General features: G+C 34.3%; 1 protein-coding gene across 1 annotated transcript in view; it reads right to left on the bottom strand.

Moving 5' to 3' along the window:
* Window positions 1-19,603, bottom strand: part of LOC149491154 (uncharacterized) — a 103,968-nt gene that overhangs the window by 39,377 nt on the left and 44,988 nt on the right. Inside the window, exons 24-34 of the mRNA XM_089700596.1 lie at window positions 18,221-19,132; window positions 17,738-17,787; window positions 15,372-15,457; window positions 14,983-15,203; window positions 14,550-14,624; window positions 14,360-14,464; window positions 13,231-14,240; window positions 12,697-12,754; window positions 12,295-12,333; window positions 5,457-11,756; window positions 26-3,064 (exon numbers count right to left, since the gene is read on the bottom strand). Coding sequence (XP_089556722.1) covers window positions 26-3,064; window positions 5,457-11,756; window positions 12,295-12,333; window positions 12,697-12,754; window positions 13,231-14,240; window positions 14,360-14,464; window positions 14,550-14,624; window positions 14,983-15,203; window positions 15,372-15,457; window positions 17,738-17,787; window positions 18,221-19,132 — 11,895 coding nt within the window. The remainder of the gene's footprint in view (window positions 1-25; window positions 3,065-5,456; window positions 11,757-12,294; window positions 12,334-12,696; window positions 12,755-13,230; window positions 14,241-14,359; window positions 14,465-14,549; window positions 14,625-14,982; window positions 15,204-15,371; window positions 15,458-17,737; window positions 17,788-18,220; window positions 19,133-19,603) is intronic.

The following is a 19,603-nucleotide window of genomic DNA, read 5'->3' on the forward strand; positions in this document are numbered from 1 at the left end:
TTAGTTTTAACTTTTCGGACTTCACCCGTCTCTGTTTTAGTTTCTGTTATTTCCACTGTTTCAGGCTCATCTTCCAACGGAGTGGCCTGTTCCGGTTCCAGTGGTTGATCAAGTGGAGTAATGCTTTCGTCTGTGATCTCGGTTATTTGAGTAGTGTCTGGTGTTTGTACTGTTTTGGTTTTCTTTGTTCGTTTCTTAACTGTTTTCACTGTGACCTTACCTTCAGGTGTGTCAATCTCTTCGACGGTTGTCTCTTCGGGAACTTCTTGAACTTCTTCTGGTTCATCAGTAGCCGAAGTGATTTCAGTGATTTCTTGTATCTCTTGCACCACACCATCTTTGCCCCTGACTCGTCGCTTCTTAGTTTTTACTTTTCGGACTTCACCCGTCTCTGTTTTGGTTTCTGTTATTTCCACTGTTTCAGGCTCATCTTTCAACGGAGTGGCCTGTTCTGGTTCTTGCAATTGTTCCAGTGGTGTGATGCTTTCGTCTGTGACCTCTGTTATTTGTGTAGTTTCTGGTGTTTGTACTGTTTTAGTTTTCTTTGTTCGTTTCTTAACTGTTTTCACTGTGACCTTACCTCCAGGTGTGTCAATTTCTTCGATGGTAGTCTCTTCAGGAACCTCATGAATTTCTGCTGGTTCATCGGTCGACGAAGTGATTTCGGTGATTTCATGCACCTCTTCTACCTTACCATCTTTGCCCTTGACTCGACGTTTCTTAGTTTTAACTTTTCTCACTTCACCCGTCTCTGTTTTGGTTTCTGTTATTTCCACTGTTTCAGGCTCATCTTCCAACGGAGAGGCCTGTTCTGGTTCTTGCAATTGTTCCAGTGGTGTGATGCTTTCGTCTGTGATCTCAGTTATTTGGGTAGTGTCTGGTGTGTGTACTGTTTTAGTTTTCTTTGTTCGTTTCTTAACTGTTTTCACTGTGACCTTACCTTCAGGTGTGTCAATCTCTTCGACTGTTGTCTCTTCGGGAACATCTTGAACTTCCTCTGGTTCATCAGTAGTCGAAGTGATTTCAGTGATTTCTTGTATCTCTTGCACCACACCATCTTTGCCCCTGACTCGTCGCTTCTTAGTTTTTACTTTTCGGACTTCACCCGTCTCTGTTTTGGTTTCTGTTATTTCCACTGTTTCAGGCTCATCTTTCAACGGAGTGGCCTGTTCTGGTTCTTGCATTTGTTCCAGTGGTGTAATGCTTTCGTCTGTGACCTCTGTTATTTTTGTAGTGTCTGGTGTGTGTACTGTTTTTGTTTTCTTTGTTCGTTTCTTAACTGTTTTCACTGTGACCTTACCTTCAGGTGTGTCAATCTCTTCGACGGTTGTCTCTTCGGGAACATCTTGAACTTCCTCTGGTTCATCAGTAGTCGAAGTGATTTCAGTGATTTCTTGTATCTCTTGCACCACACCGTCTTTGCCCTTGACTCGCCGCTTCTTAGTTTTTACTTTTTGGACTTCACCCATCACTGTTTTGGTTTCTGTTATTTCCACTGTTTCAGGCTCATCTTCCAACGGAGTGGCCTGTTCTGGTTCTTGCAATTGTTCCAGTGGTGTGATGCTTTCGTCTGTGATCTCAGTTATTTGAGTAGTGTCTGGTGTGTGTACTGTTTTAGTTTTCCTTGTACGTTTCTTTACTGTTTTCACTGTGACCTTACCTTCAGGTGTGTCAATCTCTTTGACAGTAATCTCTTCGGGAACTTCTTGAACTTCATCTGGTTGATCCTTCGTCGAAGTGATTTCAGTGATTTCATGTACCTCTTGCTCCTCACCATCTTTGCCTTTGACTCGACGCTTCTTCGTTTTCACTTTTCGGACTTCACCCGTCTCTGTTTTGGTTTCCGTTATTTCAACTGTTTCAGGTTCATCTACCAACGGAGTGGCCTGTTCTGGTTCGTGTAATTGATCGAGTGTTGTTACGCTTTCGTCAGTAATATCTGTAATTTGCGTAGTTTCTGGAGTGTGTACTGTTTTAGTTTTCTTTGTACGTTTCTTGACTGTTTTCACTGTGACCTTACCTTCAGGTGTGTCAATCTCTTCGACGGTAGTCTCTTCGGGAACTTCTTGAACTTCATCTGGTTCATCGGTCGTCGAAGTAATTTCTGTGATTTCTTGCACCTCTTGTACCTTACCATCTTTGCACTTGACTCGACGTTTCTTAGTTTTCACTTTTCTCACTTCACCCGTCTCTGTTTTGGTTTCTGTTATTTCCACTGTTTCAGGCTCATCTTCCAATGGAGTGGCCTGTTCTGGTTCGTGTAATTGGTCGAGTGGTGAAATGCTCTCGTCTGTGACCTCTGTTATTTGTGTAGTTTCTGGAGTGTGTACTGTTTTAGTTTTCTTTGTTCGTTTCTTAACTGTTTTCACTGTAACCTTACCTTCAGGTGTTTCATTTTCTTCGACGGTAGTCTCTTCTGGAACTTCTTGAACTTCCTCTGGTTCGACAGTCGTCGAAGTTATTACAGTTATTTCATGCTCCTCTTGCACCTCACCATCTTTGCCCTTGACTCGCCGCTTCTTAGTTTTTACTTTTTGCACTTCACCTTTCTCTGTTTTGGTTTCTGTTAACTCCACTGTTTCCGGTTCATCTTCCACAGGGATTATTTTTGCTGGTTTGATTAATAGATCAAGTGATGCTACGCTTTCGTTTGTAGTCGATTCTTTATTGAAAACAATTTGTTCATCCATCATTTCTTCGATTTGTACTTGCGTGTGCATTTTCGGTATCTGTAAAAATTCATCTGGCATCTCGATTGTACTCGTATCATTGTCAAAGTGAATATACGATTCGTCTCCTACATATTCTTCTATTTTGACATCGTAGCTTTTTGGTTCTCTTTGTTTATCAGGGTATTCGTCATCTAAAGATTCCTCTATTACAACGTCACCTCCTGATGATGCCTCGCTTACTTTCGACCGATTTTTTTTCCTTATTATTGTTCTCTTAGTTCTAATCTGTATTGGTTCGTCTTGACCCGGCGCAGTTACAAACTTTGAAACAATTTCTTCTGTTTCTTCAATATCGGATGTTTTGGGCGAAATTGATGAAATGTCTGATTTGTCTGGAAAATTTTTACTTTATAAGTTTGTTTGAATTGTTAGTTTTGTGTATTTCGTTATAAAAGTATAAGGTAAATGCGTTAATTGAATTGAGTGCTGCTTATTTAAAGCTGTTATGTTATGGTATATAATTATGTTCTGATAACCTTTTAAGTTATAATATGCAAATTTCCGATGAAACGTTTGAGAACAGAGTAATTACACATTTAAGAAAAATTAGGGTTAAAATTTAGGAAGCGTATCACTTAAAATTAATTAATATGTCAACCTAGTTATATATATGTATAATCATCGCCGCTGCAATAGAAGAGAAAGAAGAAATTCGCGAGTTCATTCATGAATACGATGAATATGATTAATAATAATCGATTTAAACTATTATATTACCGTATCGTCAAGAAAGTCGTGTAAGTTACAGCACTCATAACTCAAGGACTAAAGAATGGTTGAAAGGCATTTGATGATATTTTAAATAATTATTGCTAACAATTAGAAAAACTGCATGTACTACCCATGCGATGCCGCGGCGAGCAGCTAGTAATATACAATATTAAAGTATATGGTTATAGCATAGTTGTTCTACGGTAAGTAGACATTCTTTGTCTCCTGTGGAAATTGTGACACGATGAAATCTTTTCTTATAGTAGGGGAGGCCAAGAGGGGATTTTGGGATTTACTCGAGCGCGTCAGATTACTATAAGGGACGGTACCTTAGCTATTCCTAAGGTTGAGCTCGAATCGTCAGATTAGCGAAATGGGGACTTCTTATATTGTAATTAACCCCCCCATATATTAATCTGACGCGCTCGAATAATATTACTTTAATTTTTTACCCTTTCTTCATAGCGATTAAATCGCCACTTAAATCGTCAGATTAACGTATACTTTTTTTCAGTGACGTCCTGGAGCATGCAAAATATCAATATCTAACGCGCTTGAGTATTTCCAAGCCAATTTTTTTCTTTTTTAAATTAAAAAAAATCAAAAAACCCTTCCCCACCGCTAAAAGTGAAAACATTATAGGACCTTTTTTTCTCGCTATGGTCTAATCTACCAATTCTAATAGGTTCCCGTGACGCTCGAGTAAATCCACATTTAGCATCCTGGGCTCCCCTACTATTAGGCAAAAGACAACCTGGCATGTGTCATTAAATGGTGGTATGAACTTCAGTTAGACTAACACTAATATTAGTTAATTTTTAATCCAATATTGGAATCATTAAAATAATTTTACATGTTGGTTGGTATAATCATCTTAATAAATGGCATGGGATATCGCTTAGACACACAAAACCTGAATAAGTTAAAAGTAGATTAAATTCGATTGTTGATGCGGGATCACGGATGGCCGAGAGGATAGGCTTCTAAAATCTCGTCTCGTGATCGAATGTTTTCTATTCTTTAAAAATGTATCACTAACTGGACGGATTTCGATGATTATTTTTCCGACCCAAATATCGACCAATAGAATTGCACCATTCGACGTCACGTGGTACAACCTACATGGTATTATACTGATAATTTTTTGAAAATTTTCTCTGGTCGTTGACGTCAAACTGACAGGTTGAATTCAATTGTGAAATTTCCCTCAAGGTTCCCTGCAAACAAATAAAGTCGTCAAGTTTTTCAGGAAAAATCACTCGCGCTTCGCGCTCGTGATTTTTTAACCTTGACTAAAAACTTGACTCCTTCATTTGTTTGCAACGAACCTATCGGAAAATACCCGATAATTTTGAAGCTCTTGTGGTATTATAAGTGAAAATTTACAGTAATATAATATTATGTTATACATCAGAATAACACATGAGTTGATTTTCTTCTGTAAGTGAAACCACGCGACACTGCTTGTATAATGTTCTATTAAACAAATTTGGTCTAATGAATTAAATGAGGTTATTGTAAGTAAAAGAAACTATTTTTTTTTTTCAAAAATTATTATATTTGTTAATTCACATTGCTTATCTGGAAAATTCTCGAAAAACTGAAAGCCTCCTTTCTTGATATAAGATGATCTATAATTATTAATAGTAAATAGCAATTACATAAAAAAATATTCATGATATTTGTGCAATAATGAATAATTTGCTGTTTATGGTCATAATAATAATTAATAAGGGAAGTTTCAAATCTTTTTTTGCTCATTCAGAACAAATTCTTCATTAATATTTATGTAATATTTATTTATTTTACCCAGTTTTCCCCACCTCTCTACTATCCGGATAGTCAAAATCAATAATAAAAGCATACTCCTAAGATAAAATACTCGGAAAATTATTAAGTAAGTATTTTCGTTTTATAGCCATTATTTTTTCTTGCAGTTTAGCGAGATGATAACGGCAATTGAACAAAAGGAATTCGTGATATAAAGCAGGATTGTAGTATCAGTACACTTACCCATCGTATGCACTACTGGCTGTATAACCTCAATAGATTGATCTTCCACACTTGTTAAATTAGATTGATGCACGCTGGGTTTCTCATCATCATAAGGTTGCGTTTGCTCATTTATAAACTCATTATTTACCTCAAGTACTTGTGATACCGTAACACCAGTCTTAGCTTTTTGTTTTTCTGGCGATAGTTTCGATGGAATTACAGACTCATGTTGTAAGCATTCATGTTCAGAAACTATTAACGGTGTTATGGATGGTGTTGTAACAGTGACTGTTTTTAATTTGCTTGTGTGAGTAACTAATTCTTCTAATTGAGAATCAACAATATTTTCTACGCACTGTATGTGTGGTAATGGAGTAAGAGTTGTTGTGGCATTGACGACCATATTATCTGTTTTTGGAATAGGTTTCGAAGAACACTCATCGTTAACTTCAAGAACATGTATCCCTTCCACTGTTGTCATTGATAAGGAGGCCTTATCACGAGGAGAACTTTGTTTAAAGTCAGTGTCTGTTACATTATCACTTACTATAACATCTAATTGAGTGATCGGTAACATTTCGATTGTTTTGGATTTAATATTTTCCTTATTTATTATTTGTTTTTGAACATCCGTTATTTGTTCGTCATAAACTACTTCAATTTGTTCTAAAGGATTCATTTCAGGAATCACTTTTCTACCTTTGATTGGTTGGTCTGACTCAATTTTTAACAGTAATGGTATTTCTTGAGTAGAATTTTCAGAAACACTAAAGCTAACATGTGTTTCCAAGTCAAGAGAAGCTTTCGTAAGGTTAGGTTTAAACTGGTTTATTAAATCGCCAGTATTTTCAAATAACTCCGGCCTTACATTTTCTATACTTTGTTGGATAACATGACTCTCAGTAGCTGTTCCATCCTTAACAGCAGCAAGTTTACTTAACATTTCAGTTCTTTCCTCAGTGATTACCTCAGTTTCTTGAACAGGTTGCAACTCTGATAAACTTTTTTCAGCGTGTAATTCCTCACCTTTTTGGTGAACTAAATCTTTAGGCACATCGTGAGTTATATATTCCTGTGTAAAAATGTTTTTATGAGTTTCTACATGCAATTGTGCTTTGCTTTCTATTGACATCTCTTGGTCACTTAACTTATCAGTACTTTCCATAACTTGTGTCAATAACGTTTCCAAAACATCTTGTTCTGGGACAGATGTTTCTGTTGCTTTTACTTTTGTTTGTATGAAATTTGGCAATTGTTCAGGATGTTCTTGTACAGTTACTGTACTTTGATTTGCCGCTTTTAGACTGTCAATATCTGCCTTGACATTAAGCACGACGTCTGAAGGGATTTTTGTTGTGATTTCCTGAGCGTGCTCTAAAATATTTGGCTGCTCACTATACAGCCCTTCTAATATAACACGATCTTGATGAGCATTCTCAGGTTTATTAAAATCTTTGCATATAACATCTGATTCAATCTCCATTGGAACATTTTCAAATGTTAAAATATGCTTAGCTGTTATTATACCAATATTTTCATTTTTACATGACGGGAAAGTATCAATATTTAAGTTTTCTTCACGTTCTTTAACTGATACATCGCTCACAAAAACATGATGTTGGGGTTCAACAACTAAATTTGACTTAACAACTTTTGAAATATCTTCAGCTGACATGTATTGTTCAGATTCTTTTGTTAAAACTTCTTGTACTTCAATAGATGAAGTTGTTTCAATAGTTGAGGTACAAGATTGACTTGGTCGCTCAAATACGCCATCAAATAAATTTTCTTTTTCTGTTGGTTTTACTTCTATGATTGTCACATATTTTGATGTATCTAAAGTAGCAGTAATTTGACTTGTTTTTTCGAGTGCCGTTTTGGGTAAATTAGTTTCTCGTTCTAGTGGCAAAGTTTCGCATACACTAAGATGATCACCAGTAAGAACATTTATAGTAGTGCTATGTGACTTAGAAGGCTCAATAATTTCCAAATCCTCATGTAGTTGTTCTGGTTCTATTTTACTCACATTTAGTGACTTAAAAGTCTCTATATCAATAATGCCGCTAGTTTCTTTTGCATTATCTTTTTCCATGAAAGCTGCTTCTGTTTCTGCAAGTTGCCACATTTCCACATTTAAGTGCTTATGTGGACTTAAATTAACAGCATTCGAAACAGCTTCGGGTAGTTTATTAATTTTAAGTAGTTCTTCTTTTTCAGCTACGACATCTTCCATTACTTTTATACTCTCAGATGGTCGTAGATTCACATCGGCACTACTAGTTTTCAAATCTTCAGTCGAAAATATCTCCTCACGCTCGTTAAACACTGTTTCATTCACTTTTATTCCAGAATTCACAACAAAATCATGAGCTGCTGATACCGTTTGCTGAGTAGATGGTATGGTGTTCAGGACAATTTCTGATTCTGTCGGTATAATTTCAGTTACATCTAAAGATTTATGTTCCTCAATGCCTCCTGTTGTTTCTTTAGACGCTGGTATTACACCACTGTATGGTTTTTCCGTTTCTAATATAAATTGTTCAGACTTCTCGATAGCTTCTTGTAGCCCCTGACTCGATATAGCACTAGCTGTTGGTTTTTCTGCTATACAAAGTTCTTCACTATTATCATGGGCAATCACTTCTATATTTAACAACGACTGTTGTTGGTTAAGACTAACACTTGCCTTCTTCACATTAACATCAGAGATTGCACCAGGTATGGCATTTTCTCCTTCAATGAATTGAACCTCCAATATTTCCTTAGCCGTTAATTCAACAAGAGCCGTTTTCGCTTCCTGGTCCAAAGGTATTTTACAAGGAACAAATTCAGATTCTGTATCGCCTTTGAAAACTTGGAATCCATGAACATATTGCCTCAACTCATCTTGTGTACGAATTGCATTAACAGTCTTTTCCAAGATTTTCGGCATACCTTCAACATCATTGGACACTATGACCTCTGTATTTACGGTGCCGCAAAAAGGTACAAAACCAACGTCGGCATCCTGAGTCGGTACTTTAGTTATTTGTTTGCAATAATTGTCCACGTTTTCCATAGTTTCAACAGAACTTGTTACAATGGCTTGGCTTTGCATGATTTCGCCAGTAAGTTTATTTTCCGATATTGATTGCTTCGGTATCATAGATTCACTTTCCACTGGCACTACTTCAGTACTCTCTAAGTGGTGTGCTGCAACATGTGTCATGATGGATCGTTGTTGGTCAATATCATTACATGAAATTTCTTCAGGAACTTGATTTGTAACGACCTCCTCAATTTCAGGAGCTTTTCTATAAATTTCATCAATTTTACCAACTGCCGTTTTAAGAGACATATGAAAATCTTGAGCTTCTCGTATGTTATCTGTCTGAGACAGAACTTCGGAAGTAATTATACCATGATGATGACTATGTAATATATCAGCCTTTTGCTCATCTGGAAATTGTGGTAATGACAATTTCAGTTCTTTTTCGATCGGTACTTTTTCATTATATTCTGGCACTCGCAAACCACTAATTGTTACAGACGGCTTGGTTGCTTGTAATTCCTTATTATCAGTTTTTAGCAAACCCTCATGCATGTTAACTAAAACTTCTTCTTGTATAATAGCCTCTGTAGTTATTGTGTCACTTTGTGCGATTGCTTTAGGTAATATTTTAGAAGCGTTAAAAATGCAAGGTTCTGTTACTGCTTTATTTTCTTCTATGAGCAAAGCCTCACATTCAGATATTTCAGTAGAAGCAGTAAAGTTGACGGGACTTTCCCTTAAAAGAGTACTTTCTTTCTCATTGAAAATGGTAGATGTGACGCACAATTCCTTATGCGGTATATTTTCAACATTAGCCTGAGTTTGTTTGGGCATATGGATATCTGACGTTAATGAAACACTGGAGTCTGCTACCGTTTCAGAAGAGACTGCAACTGGGTGTCCAAAAACATCAGAAGAAGCGCTATAGCTTTTAGGAGAGACACTTTTATCATAAGTACCTTCTTTTTCATTATGTACTGTTTCCATTACACTAATAATATCCTGTAATGGAACAATTTCTGATGTAATAGTTTTTTCATCTGGTTTTGTAAAGTCTTGTAATATTCCTTGACTATCCAAGCATTTACTTTCAGAAACCATAACTGATGATAAAATATTTTGTTTTACTAAAGCTTCTTCGGTGAGAGTTAGTGATAAATTAAATTCATTAGCGGATTCCCGAGAACTAACTTCTAACACTACAGGAGCTTTGTGATTTACATCCATGTTTATTTGTGCTTTCTTGTTTTCACTAGGCATAGTTTTAAAAACATCCTCAGCAACATTTGGTACTATTTCGCTAATATTAATACTTTCTTTTTCTGAAAAGGTAGTTATTGCTTCATTTTTAGGTATTTCAATACGATCAAACTGGCAGATTTGTTCACTTACTGTTGCTTCTGTTACTAACAATTCTTTTAATATATCTCTTTGCTCCGTGGCTGTATCTGTTTTTTGCTCGAATTCATTTAAAAGTGTTATCTGATCAGCAGTAGTTATTATTTCGGATAGAGGCGTCTTCAAATGATGTGTTGGTGCTTTAAGCGCAGTATTTAGCTCAGGTGTTTTATTAATTCCAAGATTTTCCGCTGAGTCAGAAGTTTCCGTTTGTGAAACAGTTAAAGACATGTTTGGAGTAAGCGAAACTGTAATATTTTCAGGTTTTTTAAATGAATAGTTCTCTGGAATTTCTTGATCATGTACAAATGGTGTGCTTATAGTTTTAGCGGTCTCCGTTATAAAAGATTCTGTAGCAATCTCATCTACCTTCTTTTCTGAGACCATAAACTCATCCATTGGTGAAATACCAACAGTTTCAGACATTATAACTGGTTCAGCAACATCCATTTCAATATTTGCTGTCATGGATGGTTTTTCTTCTTTAACTGGAAATCTTGTTTCCCGTTCATGAACTTGAACTTCTTCCGTTATATTTTTTTGTAATGCTGTAACATTCATCTGAGCATACATCTCATTAGCTAGTTTTTCCTTTTCCAGGCTATATTCGGAATCATGAATTTGCGTTTCAACTTTATATGTGTGTTGATGTTCATTAAAACTAACATTAGCCAGTTTTTCCGCGTACTGAGTTGGTTGGAGTTCGGATTCTTTAATGTGTGAAGTTGTTATTAAATTATCAAGGCTAAAGTGAGTTCTTATATCTTCACCTACACTAGCGTTTGTTGAAGAATCGCTGAATGGTTCTAAATTTCCTTCTTTTTCATGGGGAGTATTAGTAGAAACGACAATACTATCTTTTGAGATAAGGTTTAATTTTGCCTCTTGTGAACTTGGTGCTTTTGGAATATCAAACGCGCTCTCTTTTTCTTGAATATTAAGAATTTCTGTTGAAATTTGATTCGAAACTATAACATCTTCTTTAGCCATTTCAGTTGGTACTATTAATTCAGGGTAGTATTTCCCTGATTTATCCTCTACAAATACTTCCCCGACTACTATAGATTCTAATAAACTAAAGTTAGGTTTTGGAGTTACTTTTTTATCAATCTGTTTTGTCACCAAATCTTCCTCTTTATCATTGGGTTTTACTTCTTCTACATTCAAGCCAGAAAGAGGAGAAATGGTAACGGCAGCAACAGACTCTTTTATAGAAGAGTCACATATAGGGCTTTCTTTAATTGGGGCAAATTGTTCTGTTACCTTAATAGCATTTTTTAATAAGAGAGATGGTTTCGCAACTTCCTCTTGTTGATCGAAATTTTCTACTTGACCTACTGAAATATTAACAATAGTTTCAGAAGTTTCTACTCCTTCAGATGATACAATATACGTATTTGTTACATTCTCGTTGGTTACGTCGCTTGCTAAGTATTTTTCAACTGAATGTTCTATATCTATTTCAGTAACTTGTAACGGTTCAGCTTCAGTGAATGTAGACTTAATGACATGTTTTGATTTTGAATTTATTGGTAAAGGTTTTTCATTTTCTTGTGACTGCTGCATATCATTTATGAGGGATTGATTTGTATCCAGTTTTATAATAGCTTTTTGCTCATTTATTTCATCGGGAATAATGTTCGTTGCTTCACTGGATGGTATAACTTCAATCAAATTTTCATGGAAGTCCATGGGCAAACTCTTTACGAGAGGTATTGGTTCATCGTCGAGGGAAATGGTCTCTTCTTCTTGTTCAAATTGAGTAACATCCTTTGGACGCTGTTGTCTTGAGCTTTGTACGATTTCAGTAACACCCTCATTGTAGACTTCAGATGTTTTAGACAGTTTTGTGTGTTTTTTGCGTTTTACTTGTTCAATTTCAGTGTTATCTGTGAAATACAGTATAGTAGATGAATTGTACGAAATTTTAGAAACAAAATAATATAATAATTACAAATATAATAGTACTGGATAAGTAAATTTAGTATTAATACACATAAGCTTTCTACAGATTTACAATTGTTACTTAAATGTGAATTGGTACTTACTTCAACGATTAGCCTAACTACATTTTATCCAAAAGCTCACAGTCTTGAAGGTAAATTGCTGATGATAAGCTGAATTAAATTTTATACGTCATAATTTGAGTGTTTGGTGCAAATTAGTAACCGCATATTAGTAATACCGCAGTAAAAGCTGTAAAACTTTAAAAGTCTATATTTTTAATTGTTCCGATAGATATATAGATTAAATATGTGCCATTTAAATACATACTTATACATAATTGACAAATTTTTAGTATTATAATTGCAAAGCCGTGTTATTAAAATTAGATTCTTATTAATTTATAAATTATTATGGCCGAAGTTAATTAGCATGAGCCAACATTCATTAATAATCTATATCTCATAAAGTTAAATAACCTACCTTTTTTACTTATTTTATCTTCCGATATCTTCAGTGTGTCTGAAAAAACATCAGAATAAATTAAATTTAAGACTATGATTCCACTAAAAGGATTTTTAATATTACTATTGATTGTTGAAATTCATTTTTTGAAGTGAAAACTTCTTTAGCGGCGTTGGGTATAAAATCTTAAACTCGCGTCAGGACACGTGGCCTGATCGAAAAAGCGTAAGACGGATGTTTTTTTTTTAAGCCCTTATATTCCACGCGTAAGACGGATACCATTCCAAAATATCAAACATGCTGAACGTTAATAATCAAGTTTTCACTTCTGCCGGCACTCCCGGAGTGCAACCCGTCTTTTTTTAAATAATAATATATGTATAATACAGGATAATGTAGTATATTATGTATATAAGTTACCTTTGTGAATTTCTGGGGCATGTATTTCAGCTTTTTCTTTTACTTCAGTCTCTATTGTCTGAAACCATATAATACCATGATAAATATAAATTAAAATAAGGTTAATGGGGCAACAATTCGTTTTTTTGAAATAATAAACTGTGTATTTTTGTAGTAAGAATAAAATCGTAAGGAGCACTGAGTTGATTCATAATGTGCTTATACTCAATTATGTATTGTCAAAAAATAAATATAATAACACAAAATAAAACAATGTAAGGTCCTAATAATATATGAATGGATTTAGTAATTTATTGACTAGCTTTTGTTTTTATTAGTGTCTAAAGTTTGCGAAACATATATTACAAAAAAGAAAATCGAGTTAGTTACACCACGTATAAACCGACTGAATTGATTTTAATGATTCTTGTTTAGTTGAATTCGTATCCACTAGGGTTAGGATAACTAACTGATAAAAATAAAATTGCGACATGATAATAATTATTGTAGTACATGTTGTTTACGTTGATTATATGGAAAATGCAAATGAATTACCTCACGCGCTCCCTTTTGTTCCCAGGAACGAGGCGTGAAATCTTCTGGGTACAAATGAGCTATTACTTCTTCCACTGAAGTATGTTTCATTTCCACCATTTTCATGAAAGCTTTAAAACCAACCTTCGCTGCAATAATATCCTCGCTTTCCGCAGTTTCTTCCGTAAGTACTTCTGTAATAAGGGCCCCGTGGCCCTGTCTTTCCACTAATTGTACTAATGCCGATTGTGACTGTGGTACTCTCAATGAAGGAAAATGTTCCGATTCATATAAGATTTCAATTTCTTCAACAGTAACACCATTTCTTAACATATATCCAATAGTAGCTAGCTCACGTAAGGGCGACTCGCCGGGACCAAATTCCTTAGCATTGATTACTTCTAATAATTCATTCACTTCTGCGATCAAATGTGAATCAGATAAGACTTTCTTGGTTTGTACTTTTTCCAAATTGTACGAAGTCTTTTCAAATGAATCAACTGATTCATCTGTAGTATCCTCAGATGTTATTATATAATCGTGAGGAGTGATCTTTGGTTCAATATTTTCGGGTTTTCTTTGCACAGATTTCTTTACTTTAGTCTCAACTTTCTTGGAAGTGGCAACATCCACAGTTTCAACATAATCTAGTTCCTTTACAGACATGATTGCCTTCTCTTCTTTAGCTTCTACTATATGATCAGGCTGTTCCATAACGTCTACTTCTGTTTTGATTACGGACGAAGATGTTTCTTCAATTAATGTTTCAGCTTTAGCTTCTTTTATTGTTTCCTGTTTCAGTGATTTCACTCTTTTCTTTTTAATTTTTTCAAACTTTTCATCAGCTTCAAATACTTGTAATGTTGCCCTTGTTATTGCCATGCCAACATCACTCACTGCTTTGCAGCTGTATGTTCCCTCAGATTTCTTTGCTACTTTCTTAACCTTACATATAGTTCTATTATCCTTAGTTTCAATTTGGAAGCTGCTATCTGTCATTATCGGTTTTTCATCTTTATACCAAATAATTTCTGTAAAAAATGATAATTATTACTCATAGAATAAATCTGACTATTGCGGTATAATTGAATCTAATAATTTATTCTATCATTATAGGTTACTTTTAATGAAATTACATAAACAGTCTCACCTGGCCTGGGGTTTCCACTAAATATAGCATCAAAGGTGACGGTTTCTCCTTCCTGAACACGTTCAGATAATATATTTTGTACGAAAGTTGGAACTGATTGAGTGGCTAAAAAAACACCAGTAATTATAAAATATATTGTGTTCAAAATTTTACTCATTTTTGTACATACATTATAATATAAAAATCTAACCTTGTAATGCAGCTTGTAATTCTTCCATATGTGTTACCCATTCGGGCTTCCTGTATTCCTTGGTGCCGATAAGACCTTTAACATAAAATAATGTTATTACTTATTCGGTTATCGTTTATCGGTTATCGTTGATTGCGTCGGTGTGATTTTTTTAAGTATTAACTCTAAAAGAGTGAGATCGTTTTATATAGTGTGAAATCATAATTATTATTATTTTGTGTTTCGTTCGTTTGTGTAAATGTCAATAGTACACGAAATCAGGGGATATAGGATAAGGATTATTTAGGGGAGTACTCGCGGAAGAAATAAGCTGAAAAATATAACCAAATACACAATTAGAATAATATGATAATGATCAATACAACGATAAATATGAATGTCATAAGATCGCATAACCTCTAATTTTATTGATCGATATCTTCTATAAACTCACTCTCAACGGATAATGCAGCTACTGTGGTAGTTACACCAAGTGGATTGTAAGCCTCAAACTTTATATCTCCTGTGTCTTCCTGGAGCACTTGAGGAATAATCAAAACAGATGTGCCATCTTCCATTTCTTCCATTTGATACTGCTTGGAGTGCTTTATTATAACCCCTTTTTTCATCCATCTTATCTGAGGTTTTGGTACGCCGACTGCTTTAGCTTCAAATCTGTGAAAAAGAGCATAGAATCAACTCGTACAACATATTCCGATATCACACATAAATTGCACATTGATTATATTAATTGCAATAGATCAAGCAAAATTTGATTCTGTAATTCTCTATTAATAAAATGTGCAACGCTTTATTTCATATTTCAATGGATGTTAGTATTACCTTGTCAATTCGCCTTCATTTGATTTCACTACCGTTGGCAGGGCTTTAACTATTTTCGGTGCAAATTCTTCGATATCACTTGTTTTCTATAATTAAATAAAGCATAATAAATATATTTTTTTGCATAATTTAAAACAGAGTTTTCTATTAATAATAGTAATTGGAACTAGAAAGAAAGAAAGAAATCAGTATCATTAAAAGTTTGTAGTCTTTAGGACATATTAAAACTAGCTTTCCGCCCGCGGCTTCGCCCGCTTTGTCTAAAACCTATTAATTATATACTAAAACCTTCCTCTTGAATCACTCTATCTATTAAAAAAAAACTGCATCAAAATCCGTTGAGTAGTTTTAAAGATTTAAGCATACATAGGGACATAGGGACAGAGAAAGCGACTTCGTTTTATACTATGTAGTGATGAGAAACAGTAAACAAAGTGCAGTTGTGGCTCAATGGTGAGGACCTCTGACTTAATATCGATTGGGGGTCCGAGACCAGGCTTTACACAAAGTAACCAACTTTTCTTGGCAGAAGGTAGATGGTTCTTCTAGAAGAAGATATGTAGAAGCGAAAGTTCGAATCGATCGAAGTAAAACAATGGAGAATGTTCACTAATTTTGATTATTAGCACTCCATATTCTCTGTCAAAAATAAAAAATACTAGTGAAAAAATTACTTCGATACGTCAATTAGTTTCCGATTTAGAAGTAAAACAAGTTGTAAACGCCCGGTGATGGTGTGACGTCACACCACAACACGCTCAATATGGCTCACTCAGTCCGCTAGCGATCGCGCGCCCGCGCCGTCGAAATTATAATTAAATACTTTTAAAAATGTCCAATCCAAATACCAGAAAATGATGTGCTGTTCCTAAATGTAAAAATACAACTACCAATTCGCCGGATAAGTTGTTTTTTATAGTTGCAAAGGACGTAAACAAAAAATGGTCAGAGGTGTAAAGTAAAACCTTTGGTGTCAGAATTTTCCGTGTTCTTACATAGTACTACATATTATAATAACATATTACAAATCTGCGTAGGAGAAATAGCCTGTTCAGAACTTCTTAGCTTAATAAATTATCGCATCCTATCCAGATCAACACGCTCAAAAGACTTATTTCATATACCAACCGCCAGAACCAATATGGGTCTTCATGTGCCTCTTCACAGAATGTCTAGTTTTTATAATACCTATATGGATGATCTTGATATGTTTTCTTGTTCCTCTTCGTCTTACAAAATGAATGTAAAAAAATTGCTATTGAACATATAAGAATGTTAATATGTAAAGATTTTGCAAATACGTAGACCTATTTACCTCCGTCTTTATGTACGCATGAAAATATTAATCAACGATTGTCTTTTGTGGTTTTTTCCTTGGCTTTCCTACTGCTGGGTGTTGGCAAAAATAATATTATATGTTCACAGTGAAAACACTATAAGGAGGCATTTTCATGTATTTTTAGTTAATAAGATTTTTTTTTTGTTTTATATCTCTGTCTTTGTCTCTGTATGTTTTCCAATAAAGAAAATAAAATAAAATAAAATAAAAAATATTTTAAGAACATTGCAGCTGTTTTGCGTTATCCTTTGTTTTCTATACAAGTTTTAATATATACTAGACTGTGCTTCTGCTCTGCTCGTATGGGCTAGTATAGGTAGATGGCTAGTAAGATTTTTTCTTGTTTTAAGTTGAGGATGATATGGACAACTATACTAAAATATAAGTTGGTCGGGGGAAGAATTAAACAAAAACAGGGTATACACCACACAAATTCAAATGTCAGCAGGAAAATGAAGATAAACCTCAGAGATCAGCAGTGCAAAAACGCAATCGTATAGAATATTTTGAGAAACTATTAAATAAAGATGAAACTTTGGCATGACTGTTATTTTATTAAACGAATAATAATTACTATTATTGGGCTATTAACGAAATTCGCGGACGAAAGCTATAACACCTACTACAGCGCTGCCGACTTGATACTAAGCGCGGGAGCGCGGCCGCGCGGCGCGTTGTGACGTGACGTCACAAGCGGTCACGTGACTTTAGCGGGACTCGATATTTTTCGAAACTTTGAATGCGTATAAAATCAAAACTACTTGGTATTTTTGAATACGACAAAAACTAGTGTATTTGTATACATACAGGCTTTACTGAGACACAATTTCAAGGGATTTGGCATACCTAGTAACATTCTTCATTGTATACACACTCATATTCATAAGCAATCACTAGTTAATTTTACAAGAACAATGAAACCTCAACCCTCATTACATATTTCTTTTTTTTTAAACCAAGATACATAATAAATTTAATAATACAGCATAGTATAGTCATAAATTCTTATGCTTTTTCAGAACCCTACCTCGTCACTCAAGAGATCCTCTTCTGAAGCACTGGGTACGTATTCATAGGCTGAAAACAAAAAAAAAATTAAAATGTCTTGATATTATGTTTATTCATTTCCATGGTTTGTTAACTGAATGTGATAGATTTTTTTTCAATGTGAATTATAAAATGTAGTCCATTAAAGCTTTGTATTTGTGTGTAAGTGCATTAGCAAAATAAATAAAAGCTATATTTTGTAAAGCATTTGATTGTACACTTGTTACGTGTAAAAATAACAAAAAAGGTGCTCAACAAACAATTTAACTAGTATAATAGACTACAAAATCAGCCCTGTGCCTCATTATAACATTTAATAAATGCTCATCGCTCTAATGTAGATAACTCTGAAGCTTGTAACAATAATTAATTAAATTTGCCTTTATCATGTCTGCTTTATTCATGCAATTTTAGTTAATGGATGTATTTGACATGCTTTCAAAAAAACTGGAAGTTTGTCTACCTTCCACATTAACTACACAATCATTGGTACATTGCCCAAACTCGTTTGTAGCTACACATTTGTAGATTCCTGTCATTTCGGGGAAAGCTTCTTTTATGCATAATTCACATAATCCAGATTCCTGTCTGCCGATAGTGACATCTCTAGCCACCTCTAACAACTTTTCATGATGATACCATTCTATTTTTGGCCAAGGCTCTCCCACGACTGTACAGCTTAATAAAATAGGATCACCATCCATAACTGCTGTCGGTTTTAAATGATCAATAAATTTAGGAGGTTCGCCTAAAACATTATCGACTGCATCGCTCACAACGAAAAGCGAAGCAGAAGATGAAACAGATCCAGAAAAGTTTTCAGCTCTGCATGTTATAATGCCTTCCAAATTATTTGTAATATTTTCAATACATAAACAAGAAATATTATCTTTGCTGGTAACATACATATTTCGTATTTTATTTTGTTTAATATATGTGCTGACTTCTCTGTTACCCAAAAACCATTGGAATGATGCACAGGGATTTGAGGTAACCTCAGTTTCTAAAAGTATGACATCTCCTAATCGCACAAATTTGGGTTGTAAAGGCCTTATGAATACCGGAGGATTAACGTTTTCTGCGCCAACGGATTTATTTAATTTCACTGTTGAGGCAGACTTTGCTACGATATTATTCTTTTCTAATATAACTTCATATTTGCCAATTTTTTTTTTATCAGCGTGTCTTATTTTTATTATAGACTTTCCAGTTTCCGTTTGAATTATACAGTCATCATTTTCTTCAATAGCTTTGTTATTCATGAACCAAGTAATGCTACTAACAGTTTCCGGATTAAACATAACCGTGAGTTCAAAATTGTCATATTCATTCACGATTGCGGCTTGGAGAGGTTGTATAATTATAGGCCCAGTTTCTGGAAAGAGGTTTCTGATTGTAAAAACTAAGGGTAAAATCGCAGTTTTCTACTATAAATAAAACTAGAAAATTGCTTATTGGCACCATATTTGATTAAAATTTGATTTGAGCACCAGATTTTGTTTAAAATAGACAAATTATAATAATATCCAACGTTACAAATATACAACGTGATCCATTTATATATTTTATGATGATCTGAACATCTGAACTTAAATTTCAATAAGTAATAAACCATATAATTTATTTTTGCGATTATTAAATTACGTTTTATATACATATTTAATTTACATATTGTGTTCAATATAATAATAATATAATTATATGTAAGTACATATAACATATAATATTGTCATATAATATGTGTGTTTGGTATAACGTTTGAGTATCCACAACAGACAAAAAGTAATGAGTAGAATACGTGTACTTGACAAATCCTTTAAAAAATGTCGATAAATGCATAAAAGAA

This window comes from Colias philodice, chromosome 1 (assembly GCF_061535455.1).
Source record: "Colias philodice isolate Cphi_HAF_F1 chromosome 1, ilColPhil1 Martin Lab GWU primary, whole genome shotgun sequence".
Taxonomy (NCBI): domain Eukaryota; kingdom Metazoa; phylum Arthropoda; class Insecta; order Lepidoptera; family Pieridae; genus Colias; species Colias philodice.